The 15,628-nt window shown below is 47.9% G+C and overlaps 1 protein-coding gene across 2 annotated transcripts in view; it reads right to left on the bottom strand.

Annotated features, from left to right (window-relative positions):
- Positions 1-2,253: 2,253 nt before the first annotated feature.
- KDM4B (lysine demethylase 4B) overlaps positions 2,254-15,628 on the bottom strand; it is a 200,640-nt gene continuing 187,265 nt past the window's right edge. For both annotated transcript variants that reach the window (XM_083421415.1, XM_083421416.1), the window contains exons 18-22: positions 8,468-8,653; positions 8,203-8,367; positions 6,203-6,322; positions 4,576-4,668; positions 2,254-3,316 (exon numbers count right to left, since the gene is read on the bottom strand). In XM_083421415.1, the coding sequence (XP_083277541.1) occupies positions 3,125-3,316; positions 4,576-4,668; positions 6,203-6,322; positions 8,203-8,367; positions 8,468-8,653 (756 nt within the window). In that variant the 3' untranslated portion in view covers positions 2,254-3,124. The remainder of the gene's footprint in view (positions 3,317-4,575; positions 4,669-6,202; positions 6,323-8,202; positions 8,368-8,467; positions 8,654-15,628) is intronic.

Raw genomic sequence — 15,628 nt, forward strand, 5'->3', positions numbered from 1 at the left:
AAGAGTACGCAAACCCCGGTAGATAGCTAGAGATGTATCACACACAGACCACTTGCAAATATGAATTCAGGGGAGGGGAGGGTTGGCAAGGGATTTGCTAGTGCTTCCTGCTACGGAGGCCCTTTCCCCAAAGAGATCACAAAAGCATTCCAAAACTGGTAAGTGTATTAGAAAAAGAAGAAGCGGGGTGGATGGGGGATAAAACAGAAACAACGAAAAGAAAAAGTGTTCTAGAAAAGCCAGGTTCACGGCATAAGCAGAAACAAAGGTCACCATCTGAATATTTTTTTGGGGGGGGCAGGGGAGAACAACATTTTTGTTTCCTTTTTTTGTACAATTTAAATATACACAATAAATACAGCAATGGTGATATTTCAGTCGGCATTTATCCATACAGTGGAGCCCACGATGCCCCCTTCTCTTGCAACCAACCCGTCCTGAACAAATGCACCACTCCCCTCCCAGGGATTATCAAGAAAATAAAGAGGCAGCTACACACACACACACACACACACACACACACACACACACACACACCCAATACTGACTTGAACTATGGCAACCCAGTAACCAACACACAATTGTTTGTTCTTTAAAAATGTCCTTTATACAAGCAGTACTACCCTTTATGCCGTTTTCTTCTTCCAAGGAGGGAACCGCTGCACACATGGGTGGGTTTGAAATAAGTGTGTCTCTGTGTGTTGGGGTGAGACAGGGGAACACAACACAAGAGGAAAGTTTCAGCTGCATTCTGATTCTCCACGGCAAGGAAGTTTAGAAACTGCTTGCTAAGATCCTGTTTGTCAGGAACGTTTTGGGTTTGATCCCCCCCCGGGGGGGGCAGAGGGTGTGGGAAGGGGGGGGGGAAGGATACAATGTTTGTGAGATGAAAGCTGGTGGGCTTCCAAGCTCACCTTTACCTGTCTTTCTCTTCCCCTTCGCTAACCCGGCAGACAATCTTATTGGCACCCATTATTGAGGAAGGGTAAAAAGCAACGTCCATTACGGAATGCATCTTGTAGAAAAGATTCTACAAGCTCCTGGAGGAATCTTCCATTTAAATACTTCCTTTTGCCTTATGAGGAACGGCTAAGGGAGCTGGGTATGTTTAGCCTGGAGAAGAGGAGGTTAAGGGGTGATATGATAGCCATGTTCCAATATATAAAAGGATGTCACATAGAGGAGGGAGAAAGGTTGTTTTCTGCTGCTCCAGAGAAGCGGACACAGAGCAATGGATCCAAACTACAAGAAAGAAGATTCCACCTAAACATTAGGCTTGACAACCATATGTCAGGAGTGCTCTGATGGTGTTTCCTGCTTGGCAGGGGGTTGGACTCGATGGCCCTTGTGGTCTCTTCCAACTCTAGGATTCTATGATTCTTTTCTTCTTTGCTTAAGCCATGTGGCATGGATGCACACCCAGGGAGTGGGAAGGGACAAGGCCTGCCACTTAAAAGACACAGAATGCCATGTTTGCCAGCACTAACAGAACCTGTGTGGAAATTCTAACATGCTGGGCTCTCTGCCTTGTGCAAATGATAAAGCCAGCGCATAAAGGCAAGTCAGGGCGAGGGATGACCCCCCCCCCCCACCTCCCACATATGGATTGAACATCTGCAGAGGCCAATGTAGCTGGAAACTTTAACAGGGCCCCCACCTTGCTTGTCTTGGTTCCTCAAACCCCCAAGAAATTCAAAGCCTCTCCCAGACCCACAACCACGGAAGAGCTTCTCAGAAAACGGTGCAGTGAGGGCAAAATTATTTTTGCTACAGATCATACTCGGGACCATTTGAAGCATGTGGCAAACCCTGTATACAGAGTAAAGGCTAACCTCTTCTCCCCGCCCTCCTCCAACCCCCCCCCCCAAGGGTTGATTTGGGCAGCCATCAAGTTGTCGGATCTGAGCAAAAGCAAGCGGTCACCGGTTCAAGCTGACCCAAGACATGCTGTGATGTCTGCTATATGACCCCTGCAGCTCGTAACTTCTTCTGCACGGAGAATCAGGACCACCACCAACCCCCCCCACCCCGCCCAATGTAGTAACAGTTCATTTGACTACCTCCTTCCATCACCTGCTAAAGAACTGCCAATTGACATGCCTCATAACCGAAACCCCTTGCTTACAAAATGCCAGGGAAATAATATGCAACCTTCCCAAACGTCCAACACAAAATTCCCCAGTGGCGGTGATGCGACAGGCAACCTAGTGACTTTTATGAAAGCGTTTAACACTGAATTCTGTCCAGTAGCGGTTCTGTTGTGATGCTCTCATTTATTATAAAACATTTCGGCTAAAGGAAAACTTTCTTTGTTCAACACAAACATTACCCCAACATATTTTCTCCCCTTAAAAGAGGCGTTTCAATAAAACCTGCCCTCCCTCCAATAAAACCAGGCATCAATTCTTTTTAAAAGAAAATCAGAATGGGGGGTGGGGGGGGGGGAGTTCATTTGTTTTAAAGCCATGTTCGGGGGGGGGGGGAGTAGAAACACTTTACATTGCTGCTGCTTGTATTGTTTTGTTTTTAAAATGCAATTGCTTTTTTCTTCCTTTTTTATAGAAAGAGTGTGTGTGTGTGTGTGTGTGTGTGTGTGTGTGTGTCACACACATAAATTGCTAATTCCAAAAAGGCGGCTTCAGTAGTCAGGGAAATAGCACCTTTTCAAGAAATACAGGAAAGGAGAAAAATATATATTGAGAGAGTAAGGGAGGGGAAAAAACAGATTTGAAAACTGGAGTGAACACTTCTCCAGGTTTTGAACCACTGAAAACAAACAAAAAACAAACAAAGAATCAAAGGTTCAGCTGCACAAAGCTCCACTGACACATATTCTTCCAAAGTTCCTGTGCGGAAGGTTAACGCGCCCCCCCCACCCCAAGGTTTTTTCTACTCAAAAGTTCGTCACCAGGAAGAACAGAGGTAGGCCAGAGCAGGACAAACTCCTCTGCAGTCCACACCGAGAACAGAATAAAATAATTAATTTGCAAGTTATTGCACAAAGGCTGGGTCTCCCACGCCACAGTTTTCTAGTTAAATTACTTTCCGCAGGGATGTGAAAAAGGATGTTTTAAAAAGTTGCGTCTTTTTTAGAAAAAAAATTAAATCAACTGTTCCTCTGGGTTTAGAACATAGTGCTGCTGCTCTGTGCTCCTGGCTGGAAGGGTGTCTGCAGCAGGGCCTCCATGATGGCAAAGTAGTTGGGGCTGGGGCCAGGGTCTTCGGGGCTCTTGGTGTTGCCCACCCGAGGGCGCTTGGCTGCTTTCAAGTCGTCTCCCGGGACGGCGTCTTCCTGAGGCGCCCCAGTGCTGAGCGACTAGAAGGGCAACAGGAGAATGACAGGTGTGAGAGGAAGGCAGAAGGCACACAGGCAGAGAGAACTCAAGCACCCTTTTCAGACGAGAGGAGACAACATTTCACAAAAGCCACAGCTTTGCTGGCAGGAGACCCTTGGAGCAAGGCTCTTGAATTAATCCTGAGGTGGACAATTGGTGGACCCAATTGTGGACCCAAGATTCACTTAATAAGATTTCTGAATGAATACACCATTTATGTATATTTCTCCAAGTTTCTCCAAGGGTTGGATAGAGTCACAAGTATGGTGGTGTAATAATAATACAGTGGTGCCCCGCAAGATGAATGCCTCGCAAGACGGAAAACCCGCTAGACGAAAGGGTTTTCCGTTTTCAGAGGTGCTTCGCAGGACGAATTTCTCTATGGGCTTGCTTCGCAAGACGAAAATGTCTTGCGATCCCTGGGGTTTTTTTTTCGCTCCCCACCCCCTTTTTCTAAGGCACTAAGATGCTAATAGCCTTTTAGCAGCTAATCCGCTAATCCCTTAAGCCTTTAATAGCCGCTAATAGCCGCTAAACCGCTAATAGCGCTAATCCGCTAATGGGCTTGCTTCGCAAGACGAAAAAACCGCTAGACGAAGAGACTCACGGAACGGATTCTTTTCGTCTTGCGAGGCACCACTGTAGGAAGAAGAAAAAGAAGAAGAAGAAGAAGAGGAAGAAGAAGGAGAAGGAGAAGAAGAATGCCACATTCACATCACATAATACTGATGATGATGATGATAATAATAGCAGCAGGAGCAATGGTGGTGATATAACAACAACAACAAATTATTTTATATTTTGTTAGAAGCTGCCCAGAGTGGCTGGGGCACTATAAATTATTTTTCCTCAGGTGCCAAAATGCCTCAGGCTGCCCCTAGCCAACAGGTAACCAATTTAGCAAAGTCAGTGTAGTGGTACCTCGGGTTAAGAACTTATTTCGTTCTGGAGGTCTGTTCTTAACCTGAAACTGTTCTTAACCTGAAGTACCACTTTAGCTAATGGGGCCTCCTCCTGCTGCCGCGCCGCAATTTCTGTTCTCATCCTGAAGCAAAGTTCTTAACCCCAAGTACTATTTCTGGGCTAACGGAGTCTGTAACCTGAAGCGTGCGTAACCCGAGGTACCACTGTAACTAGAAAGGAGACATGACCTCTCTCCACTGCAGCAACAACTGTCCTGGAAAACAATTCAAAGCAGCAGCAACAGCAGCTTTGTAAAAAGTAGCCCTGAGATACCTACCAAGCGTGATTTTACTCTCTTGGGAAGCTCCTCTTCGAGGGTGTAGATATTGCCTCTTGTGACCATCAGTTGAGAGCCATCGTCAAACTCTACCTACAGAAGGGAATGAGAATGGCCATCAGACAGCCGGACCTCCACCTTACATTTCGCAACCTCTGTGGGGCCAGCCAACCATCCTTCCTTCTAAACCTAAACAAGGTGTAATGGTTCTAGGGATTGCTTGTGCGTAAGTTGCCTTTACTCATGGGTAGGTTGCCTGGTTGAACCCTTTCTGACAGGACAGCCTGTATTCCGTGGCTGCCTCAGTCGCTGGCAGAATCCGTCAGTGGGCGTTTCTTAAACCGCTTCCAACATAAAAGCTGCTTGGCGCCCAGTCTCCTCCCCGGTTGCCTGCGCGAAAGCTTTCTGCGCAGGGTGGGTGTGGGCAAAGGAGCACTTGTCCCCTCTCCGCTGGTCTCCTGCGAAGAGTCCTGGAGCCACCTCTCCGCTTCCTCTATCTCCTCCCCTTCTCCACTGGTGTTGCGCTGATTTCCTTCCCCAGCGTATGGGCTATCCCTCCTCCTACTAGGACCCTCTCCACCATCATCCGGGAGCCCTCTCACCGCCTCCCGCTCCGATGGCAGTTCCCTGACACAAGGCTACTTAGCCCCAGAAAATGGGTTCTCGTTCTGTTCACTGTTTGGTTGTATGCACTATTCCTCTTAAGTGATGTATTTCCAATTGGGAAATGATGGCGCTGTGAATCAAGATGGCTCCAGTTTAAAGGGCATAACCCTCTCAGCTTTGCTTTCCCTGTTTGAATCCACCAGCTGGAACAAAGGCAGGGCTTGCTTGCTAACATATGGTTCTCCGCAGAACATGGAGGAGCAGCACATTCGTCAGGAAACACCACTCCAGGGAAGTGGTGTTTCAGCGGCAGCCAAAAAAGCCAATGCAATTCTGGGCTGCATCAATAGGAGTATAGCATCTAGATCAAGGGAAGTAATAGTGCCATTGTCTTCTGCTCTGGTCAGACCTCACCTGGAGTACTGTGTCCAGTTCTGGGCACCACAGTTCAAGAAGGACACTGACAAACTGGAACGTGTCCAGAGGAGGGCAACCCAAATGGTCAAAGGCCTGGAAACGATGCCTTATGAGGAACGGCTAAGGGAGCTGGGCATGTTTAGCCTGGAGAAGAGGAGGTTAAGGGGTGATATGATAGCCATGTTCAAATATATAAAAGGATGTCATATAGAGGAGGGAGAAAGGTTGTTTTCTGCTGCTCCAGAGAAGCGGACACGGAGCAATGGATCCAAACTACAAGAAAGAAGATTCCACCTAAACATTAGGAAGAACTTCCTGACAGTAAGAGCTGTTCGACAGTGGAATTTGCTGCCAGGGAGTGTGGTGGAGTCTCCTTCTTTGGAGGTCTTTAAGCAGAGGCTTGACAACCATATGTCAGGAGTGCTCTGATGGTGTTTCCTGCTTGGCAGGTTGGACTCGATGGCCCTTGTGGTCTCTTCCAACTCTATGATTCTATGATTCTAAGTCACCAGTCCATCTTTGAATTCCAGAAGCAAGTCCATTTCTCTGCTAGCAAAAGTATCTAGCCTGGAAGGCAAAGGCAAAGGCACTGCTGGGCTCTTACCTGAAAGATCTGGCTGACCTGGGCAGCAATAAACTTGGCTTGGTAAGTGATGCCATCCGTCAGCCGCAGCTGAACCACCTCTCCCTCAGCGGGTGGCCCCATCTTGAGGCAGTCTCTGCTCTGAGAGGCAAGTCAGGGAAGAAAGTCAGAGGGACTGTGGGAGGGAAGGGAGCACGCAGAAACGGCTGGCACCATAACACGTTCAACTAAGGAAGTCTGGGAAGGGGCTGTATCAGGCAAGCACCCACAGACACGTTTTACAGGATTTTCAAGGGCAGACCCCGAGCACAAATGATAAGATAAGGCTATAAAGCAGCCTTTCTCAACCTGTGGGTCCCCAGATGTTGTTGGACTACAACTCCCATCACCCCTAGCTAGCAAGGCCAGAGCTCAGGGATGATGGGAGTTGTAGTCCAACAACATTTGGGGACCCACAGGTTGAGAACCGCTGCTGTAAAGGCTACCAGACATGATGTCTACATACTTCCTGCAGGATGAGAGGCGGTAAGCCCATGACTACAAGTTGATGCTTGTGCAGATCCTGTTTGCAGGATTCTCACAGGCCTCTGACTAGCCACGTGTGAGAACAAGATGCAGTGCTAGAGGGGCCTTTAGTCTGACCCAGCTTGGTTTTTTAAAATAACTGCATACACAAAATATGCTGCCATCCCTGCTTGCCAACCCCGCATACCTGCGAACTCCATTGCCAACCCTTCTCCCACACCTGGGCCAATCCCTCCTTTCTTGATATCCTGCTCCCTCCTTGCCTATCCCAGACGCAGTGGCGTAGCGTGGGGGGTGCAGGGGGGGCCGGCCGCACCGGGTGCAACATCTGGGGGGGGGGGGCACGCTCGCACTTGCAGCTCTCTGCCCCTACCTGGCTCACTCTCTCTCTCTCACTGCAGTGCTGGCTGTGCGAATCTGATCCGAGCCGCCGGGTCGCCGCCCACTATGGAGGGGAGGGTGCCAGGCGTGCGGTGCGGTGCGGAGAGAGAGCGAGGGACTATCTGGGGGAGGGACAGTGCAGCGGGGGGGGGGGGGAGCAAATTACTTGCCTTGCCCCGGGTGCTGACAACCCATGCTACGCCACTGCCCAGACGTCCCCACCTGAAGCGCCTCTCCACTGAAGCAATGTTTAACAGAAGGGAGGAGGGTCTTCAGAAAGCCGTTTGCCAAACCACACTCTGAAATGCCTACCGCTCTACTTTAAACAGCTTGCTACCACACTCCGCTGTTTGCTTGCCTGCCGCTCTGTCACCATGCTGGAGGTGGCCACACAAACTGCAGCACGATTACGGCTTTACAATTTTAATATATAGCAAGAGAGAATACACACACCTCTATCAATTTTCATCTCTCATTTATCTAACAGGCCCCGATTTATGAGAGCAGTGGACAAGGCCCTATATAAGCCGATGTACAGCCATACCTTGGAAGTCGAACGGAATTCATTCCGGAAGTACGTTCGACTTCCACAATGTTCGAAAACCAAAGCATGGCTTCTGAATGTCTGCAGGAAGCTCCTGCAGCCAATTGGAAGCCGCGCCAGACGTTTGGCTTCCGAAAAATCGTTTGAAAACCAAGCAGTCACTTCTGGGTTTCGATCGTCCAGTGGCCGATTCGTTCAGGAGCCAAGGCATTTGAGATCCAAGGTACGACTGTATATAATAAAAACCATCTTTTATCACAAACTTCTTGATCTCGTAAATACACATATTCTGCAAGTTTTACCAGCGAAACTTGTGAAGCCACTCTTCCTTGGATGGTACAACAGAAGCAAATTTTTTTCTGCCATTCATAAATTCCATACTAGATCTTCAGCTCAAACTATCTTTTCTGTTTTGTTTTGTTTTAAATCTAACTCAAGAAGACAGAATTCTTATTTTAGCAATAATAGAAACAAGACTCACGGCCATGTAAGCAGAAAAGTAGTACACACCCTCCAGAATGGCAAAGAGACCTATAGAATATTTTTCCACCTGAAGCCTATTCTAACTTACAATAATGTTCTCTGGGTAAACGTTGTCGCTGTAGGAGCCATCCTCAAAATTGACTTCGTAGAAGGTTTGCGTTGTCACGCCAATCACTTTGCACCGGTAGTAGAGACCGTTCCGGTTCTTTGTAATCACCGTCTGGGCCAGCGATACCTCCCTTGAAAATGGGATCTACGAGCGGCAGATTAAAAAGAACAACGAGATTAGGCTTCTTTAAAACGAGAGAAAGATAGGAGTGAAGGGAAAGAGATAAGCCACCGAGGAGACCTACCATGTGGCTGGCCGCTTTGTGTTTGAAGCAGGTGATGGACACCGCATAAGGCCAATCATCTGGCTCGATTGGCACCCCTGCTGCATGGGCGCAGGTGACGTGGAAAGAGGTGGAACAGTGCTCATAAGAGCACTGGATGCAGGCGCCTGAGACTTTCTTCATCCACCTCCGGCAGTACACACATTTCTGGGGAAGGAATAAAGGTTGGTGTCACTGCATGGCACAGAGCTACCCATCACCACGGACATTTCTGGCAATTTTAACTTGACTTCTTATGCTTGTGCCTCCACCTGCAGCTTGGCTCACATGTTCAAACCTCTTGGAACAATTTGCTTTGCAGAGGAAACTGCTGTTAGGGTGTGGGCTAGGCCACATTTCACATCAGCCGTGAGGTAAACCTATGAGAGGCCCTGCCATTTCAGCCCCCCTTTGCAATTCAAGTATTATATAGCTGGGTTTACTGGAAGGGTGATGCTTGTCTCCTGTCTTCATCCATGAATTGCCAGCCCAGAGGCAGATACGTATATGCGGGGCTGGGCAAGACGTTGAGCGGTTATTGCGTCAACAAGAAACCCACTTATTTGTTTAAATCCAAATATCTGGGGAGGTTGAATTCAGAACCTGACTTCAATTGTTTTATTTGAATGTTGTTTTACGTAAAATCCATTGTATACTATCCAAATCTGTTCGATTTTAAGTCTGTCATTTCACATTACATTTTGCATTGTAATGCCAGAATTGACGTACTGTTGCTTTAAGTTTCTTTACATTGTCTACAACAATTGTGATGAGCACTGAATTCACTAGTATGATCTTCACTAGTATGTATATCTCATTGATAATTATTCGGTATGTACCTCTTTCTATATTTTGTTCTACCGTATATCTTACATACAGGCTCTCAGTTTTGTTGTCGTTCATTGCTTGCAATTCCATTTCTAGCTGATGAAGACTTTATTCCGAAACAGTTGAACTATTCCGGATGCACTGTCCTTTTGAGACTTTGGAGAGATGTCTTCTTTTGAGAGACAGTTTGGAGTTCCTCGCTATTCATTGGTTGTTTGAACCTTTGTTTGACTCTGACACATATAACAACTTGCAGTTACTTGTATATTTTGTGAGATGTGTTGTATGATATACCGTATTTTTCGCTCTATAAGGCGCACCAGACCACAAGACGCACCTAGTTTTGGGAGGAGGAAAACAAGAAAAAGAATATTCTGAATCTCAGAAGCCAGAACAGCAAGAGGGATCGCTGCGCAGCGAAAGCAGCAATCCCTCTTGCTGTTCTGGCTTCTGGGTTAGCTGTGCAGCCTGCATTCGCTCCATAAGACGCACACACATTTCCCCTTACTTTTTAGGAGGGGAAAAGTGAGTCTTATAGAGCAAAAAATACAGTATACATTATTCTGAAGTGGCTTATTCATGTATTTTGAATGACATCATACTGATAATTATATATTTACTAACAGTTATTAGCCAGCGTGTTGCGTTTGCATTTTTGCAGTCTGAGCTAAGAGAAGCTGAAGATTCCCTTCAGGTGCCACTATAGGGCATGTCATATATATCAGCACTTGGTTCTAATCAGGGAGGGATTTGGGTATTGGCAATTTAATAATGAGATTTCATTGGTATTGACTGGCTGACTTGATCACACACCTCACAACAGGCCCCCAACCCTGGCATTTTGTGTTTGTTTTCAAAACTGGAGTATCAAAATGTGCACAAATGAAAACACGTCAAAACTACATGCCAGACCAATACAGGAACATACGCAAAAATATATCAACCACTAAAAACATTACTCATATAGCATGTCAGCCACTGTAGCAGATTTATTCCATGTACTAATTGTTCCTCAAAAAACTCAAAAAGTTCCACCCTATAGCTACATCAAAATAATTTACCCCCCAAAATTTATTCAGCTTGTCCAATTTCTTCTTGAACTATGACTTCCTTCTTCCCATTATTGGAAGAAACAATCCAACATTCCTTATACTGCTTCAATACCTTTCAATATAGCTAGTGGTCAGATGATTCCATCATGCCTGTCATTCTCAGACATCTGACCACTAGCTGTCACTATGGCATTTGAACAGACCTTGCACAGTGATCGAAAGGCATATTAAGAGCAACTACATCTCAAGTTGCGGCAAAGGCTGGCTCAGGGGCAAACGAAGGCCGGGTGGTGCAAAACCCAAAGGTCCAGCCCACCTCCTCCTTTCTGAAATGCAATAAGCGGTGCCACCTTTCAGTGTTGACAGAGACAACTGGAATGGCTTCCAATGTAGATCTGATTGAAGCTGAAATGAGCCAGCACTGGGAAAGGCCTCTTTTCCAGGAACTCTTTCCACATGTCTGCCCTGGAAGATGTGGGCTGTGCAGGGAATTCTGGGGTGCATTCAAGGGTTCAACAGCTGGGTCAGACAAGGCCAAGACCACATGCTAGAAGGTATCTAACACTATCTCAAAAACGATTGCAAACAACTAAACGGCATTAGCAGGATTAATCTAAAAACAAGCACTTAAAAGGTTAATTTAAAAGAAAAATAGAGAGTAACCAAGTAATAATAATAACAACAATAATTTTATTATTTATACCCTACCCATCTGGCTGGGTTTCCCCAGCCACTATGGGCGGCTCCCAACAGAATATTAAAAACACGATTAAACATCAAACATTAAAAACTTCCCTAAACAGGGCTGCCTTCAGATGTCTTCTAAAAGTCAGACAGTTGTTTATTTCCTTGACATCTGAAGGGAGGGTGTTCCACAGGGCAGGCGCCACTACCAAGAAGGTGTAAAGTGGGAGATGCAGTTTCGAAAATGACTTTACACGGAACCACGAAAAGGGGGGGTGGGAATCACATCGAGTGTGTGTGTGTGTGTGTGTGTGTGTGTGTGTGTGTGTGGTACCCAACACATGGTAGGAAAAAGGTAAAGGTTCCCTGGACAGTTAAGTCCAGTCGGAAATAGACTATGGGGTACAGCGCTCATCTCGTTTCAGGCCGAGGGAGCCAGTGTTTGTCCACAGACAGCTTCCTGGGCCATGTGGCCAGCATGACTAAACCGCTTCTGGCGCAATGGGACACTGCTGTGCAAGGCAGAGTGCACAGAAATTCTGCTTACCTTCCTGCCATAGTTGTACCTATTTATCTACTCGCAGTGTTATTTATGCTTTCAAGCTGCTAGGTTGGCCGGAGCTGGGACAGACCAACGGGAGCTCATCCCATCGTGCAGATTTGAACGGCCAATCATTACGATCAGCAACCCCAAGAGGCTCGGTGGTTTAGACCACAGCGCCACCTACGTCACACTGGGTAGGGAAATATGGATAACGGGAAACAAACTGTTAGCCAGGCCCAGACTCCTTGTTCTCTGAAAGACTAGGGCAGCTCTTGGGAGCAGTGGCGTAGCGTGGGTTGTCAGCACCCGGGGCAAGGCAAGTAATTTGCGCCCCCTAACCCGTGGATTTTAGTAGGGGCAGAGAGCTGCGAGTGCGAGCACGCCCCCCCCCCCAGATGTTGCGCCCGGTGCGGCAGGCCCCCCCTGCACCCCCCACGCTACGCCACTGCTTGGGAGTGCCACAACAATGTGTTACCCCTAGAATGGCCAGACACTGTACTGTAGCTTTTCTTGGTGCATCCAGACCGGAGGAGCCAGTAGGAGCCTGGCTACTGCTCCAAGCTCAGTTCCTCAGTCTGAGAAACTTGCAAGTGAGACACACTGCTAAAATACCGTATTTTTTGCTCTATAAGACTCACTTTTCCCCTCCTAAAAAGTAAGGGGAAATGTGTGTGCGTCTTATGGAGCGAATGCAGGCTGCGCAGCTATCCCAGAAGCCAGAACAGCAAGAGGGATTGCTGCTTTCGCTGTGCAGCGATCCCTCTTGCTGTTCTGGCTTCTGAGATTCAGAATATTCTTTTTCTTGTTTTCCTCCTCCCAAAACTAGGTGCGCCTTGTGGTCTGGTGCGTCTTATAGAGCGAAAAATACGGTAGATACCTCCACCTCCATTCCTGCAGCCCCGCTATCTTCCCACTATGGAAAATGTCTACTAACTCACACTGTGCACCTCTGGATCCCTGGCTGCTGAACTCAGCAACCCTAGTATTTGGACCATGTCACTTGCCTTGACCCCAGGAGCTTGCCTGCTTTTCTTCTCATTGAGAAAAACTTCTGGGGTTCCCTGAAACACCGTTTGAAACTTGCTGATCTAGAACCACCCACTCATCCACGTACGGCCTCTCATCACCGCCTCCGGTCACTCAACCCACGCAACTCAAAACCAATTTTCTAGCAAATTAAGTTAACAACACAGCAAAGCAGGGGGAGGAGGAGACTCGGTCTGCCATAAATGCGTCCTGACAAGTCAGACAAGGAGGAGGAAGCTGAGCATCTCCCTTAGCCATTATCAGTCTCGCAAGATAAAATGTTACCAGGGAAGAAGCAGCAGAAATCTTTCAAAGGTATGAGATGAAGGGAGCAAAGGAGAAACCATGCGGCTACAAACAGATCCCGGAAATAAAGCCACGTTGAAAAATCGTATCATCGCCACCATCGTCGCTAAGAGTAAGAAATGGCCTGTCTGCCTCATGATGGAAGCTACATTTCATGCATTCCACAGAGAAGATGACAGCTAATTATTCCGAATCTGTATGCCGTGAATAATTTACAGATGCGGGCCCCGCAAAGCCCCATTAATCAGGAGCCACACAAACGGTGTTGTTGATAAACCAAGCGGCACATTGCACTTATGGCAAAGGAGAGCTTGGCCTTGATACCTGACATGTGTGGCGGGGCCACAGCTCAGGTCCCTTCCCCCCCCCTAAAGGAAGGACCCCCTCCACCGCCCAGCTAACAAAATTTGTGAATCAAACAGAAATAGCAAGGTGAAGACAGCTGTCTTCCTTCACTGTGCCATATCAGCATTTATTACACAGCATCAAAATCAAATATTAGTCAAGGGGTCAGCAACTAGAAACTCTGGGGCCAAATCTGGTCCCCCCAAGCTAAGAACAGTGATGAGGTCAATGGAACCTTGGCAGCAGGCTGTGTGTGTCTTATCAAAGTGGCCCTTTGGAATCACAGAACTGAAGAGTTGCAAGGGACCCCATGTGCCATCTAGTCCAACCCTCTGCGATGCAGGAAACTCAGCTAAAGCATCTGTGCCATTCAACCTCTGCTTAAAATCCCCCAAGGAGGGAGAGGGAAGAACAGCTGCTAATCATATGCCAAATTCTACACTCTTGGTAACAACACACACAATGTAACAATGACTATGTGACTTCCATTTCAAACACAATTCAACCTATAATATCTCACAAAGTGTAATTCCATAGACCAACACATCATGCAAACAGAACATATCAAGAGAAATTAAAGTCCAATGGATGGTAGATAAAGGAGATAAAGTCCATTCGGTTCCTAAATTGGCATACCGGCAATAACCACAATATGGTATGCTTATCTTACGATGTTCCACGTATTGCTGCTTTGAGGATGTAGATATCGGATCAGATGAAAAACTTGCAGGTATGGCACAGGGTGAATGCAGAAGCACGGGGTTCGTGGACATGCCCTGCCCTTAGCAGTTACAACTGAGCCCAACCTGCAGTGTTGAGAGTTTGAGCAGGGGGACCAGGCCTCATCTCCTTGTTCAGCTATGGAGTCTTTGGGTAAAGGTAAAGGTACCCCTGCCCACACGGGCCAGTCTTGACAGACTCTAGGGTTGTGCGCCCATCTCACTCAAGAGGCCGGGGGCCAGCGCTGTCCGCAGACACTTCCGGGTCACGTGGCCAGCGTGACATCGGTGCTCTGGCGAGCCAGAGCCGCACACGGAACGCTGTTTACCTTCCCGCTAGTAAGCGGTCCCTATTTATCTACTTGCACCCGGAGGTGCTTTCGAACTGCTAGGTTGGCAGGCGCTGGGACCGAACGACGGGAGCGCACCCCGCCGTGGGGATTCGAACCGCCGACCTTCTGATCGGCAAGCCCTAGGCTCTGTGGTTTAACCCACAGCGCCACCCGTGTCCCAACTGGAGTCTATACCTGCATCCTATTTGCCTGTGAATGGGATTTGCTCCCAGTTTTGCTGCTCCTGGTGAAATTTTACATGCAACGCCATGGGAATGCAACCTAAGGCCCGGGGGCCGGATCCGGCCCAATCGCCTTCTAAATCCAGCCCGCAGACGGTCCGGGAATCAGCCTGTTTTTACCTGAGTAGAATGTGTCCTTTTATTTAAAATGCATCTCTGGGTTATTTGTGGGGCATAGGAATTCGTTCATTTATTCCCCCCCCCCAAAATACAGTCGTCGTCCCCACAAGGTCTGAGGGACAGTGGTCCAGCCCCCTGCTGAAAAAGTTCGCTGACCCCTGTGTAACGCTGATGAACACTTTTTAGAAAAACCTTTCTCCCCCTCAAGATTTCATTCCAGTAAGGCCAACCTTAAGGTAAAGGTAAAGGTAACCCTGCCCGTACGGGCCAGTCTTGGCAGACCCTAGGGTTGTGCGCCCATCTCACTCAAAGAGGCCGGGGGCCAGCGCTGTCCAGAGACACTTCCGGGTCACGTGGCCAGCGTGACATCGCTGCTCTGGCGAGCCAGAGCCGCACACGGAAACGCCGTTTACCTTCCCGCTGGTAAGCGGTCCCTATTTATCTACTTGCACCCGGGGGTGCTTTCAAACTGCTAGGTTGGCAGGCGCTGGGACCGAACAACGGGAGCGCACCCCGCTGTGGGGATTCGAACCGCCGACCTTTCGATCGGCAAGCCCTAGGCACTGAGGCTTTTACCCACAGCGCCACCCGCGTCCCTAGTCTTTGGGTAGACCTGGGCACATTCTCTAGCTTTCAGCCTTTATTCTGGAAACAACAGGCCTAGTCCCAGGTGACACTACATGCAGGGAAGACAGAAAACCTGTCTTTTCTAAACTCAAGATAACTGTCTGCTTAAGCCTTTGTTATCGCAATATGCTCTCCCTGCCCTCTGCCCAATTCTTTGTTCTGCCACATAAGATCCCAAGCCTCATTGACCTTTATATCATCATCTGCTCCTTCTTCGAAGCAAGACCCAGCTCACAGAACTTTTTTTCCCTGAAGCAGCTAAACAGTTGTGCCTGAGTGTTTCCTTAAAAGACCTCCTGTCACTGCGTGGTGAAATGT

The sequence above is a fragment of the Podarcis tiliguerta genome (assembly GCF_965153285.1).
Source record: "Podarcis tiliguerta genome assembly, chromosome: 18".
NCBI classification, from domain to species: Eukaryota; Metazoa; Chordata; class Lepidosauria; order Squamata; family Lacertidae; genus Podarcis; species Podarcis tiliguerta.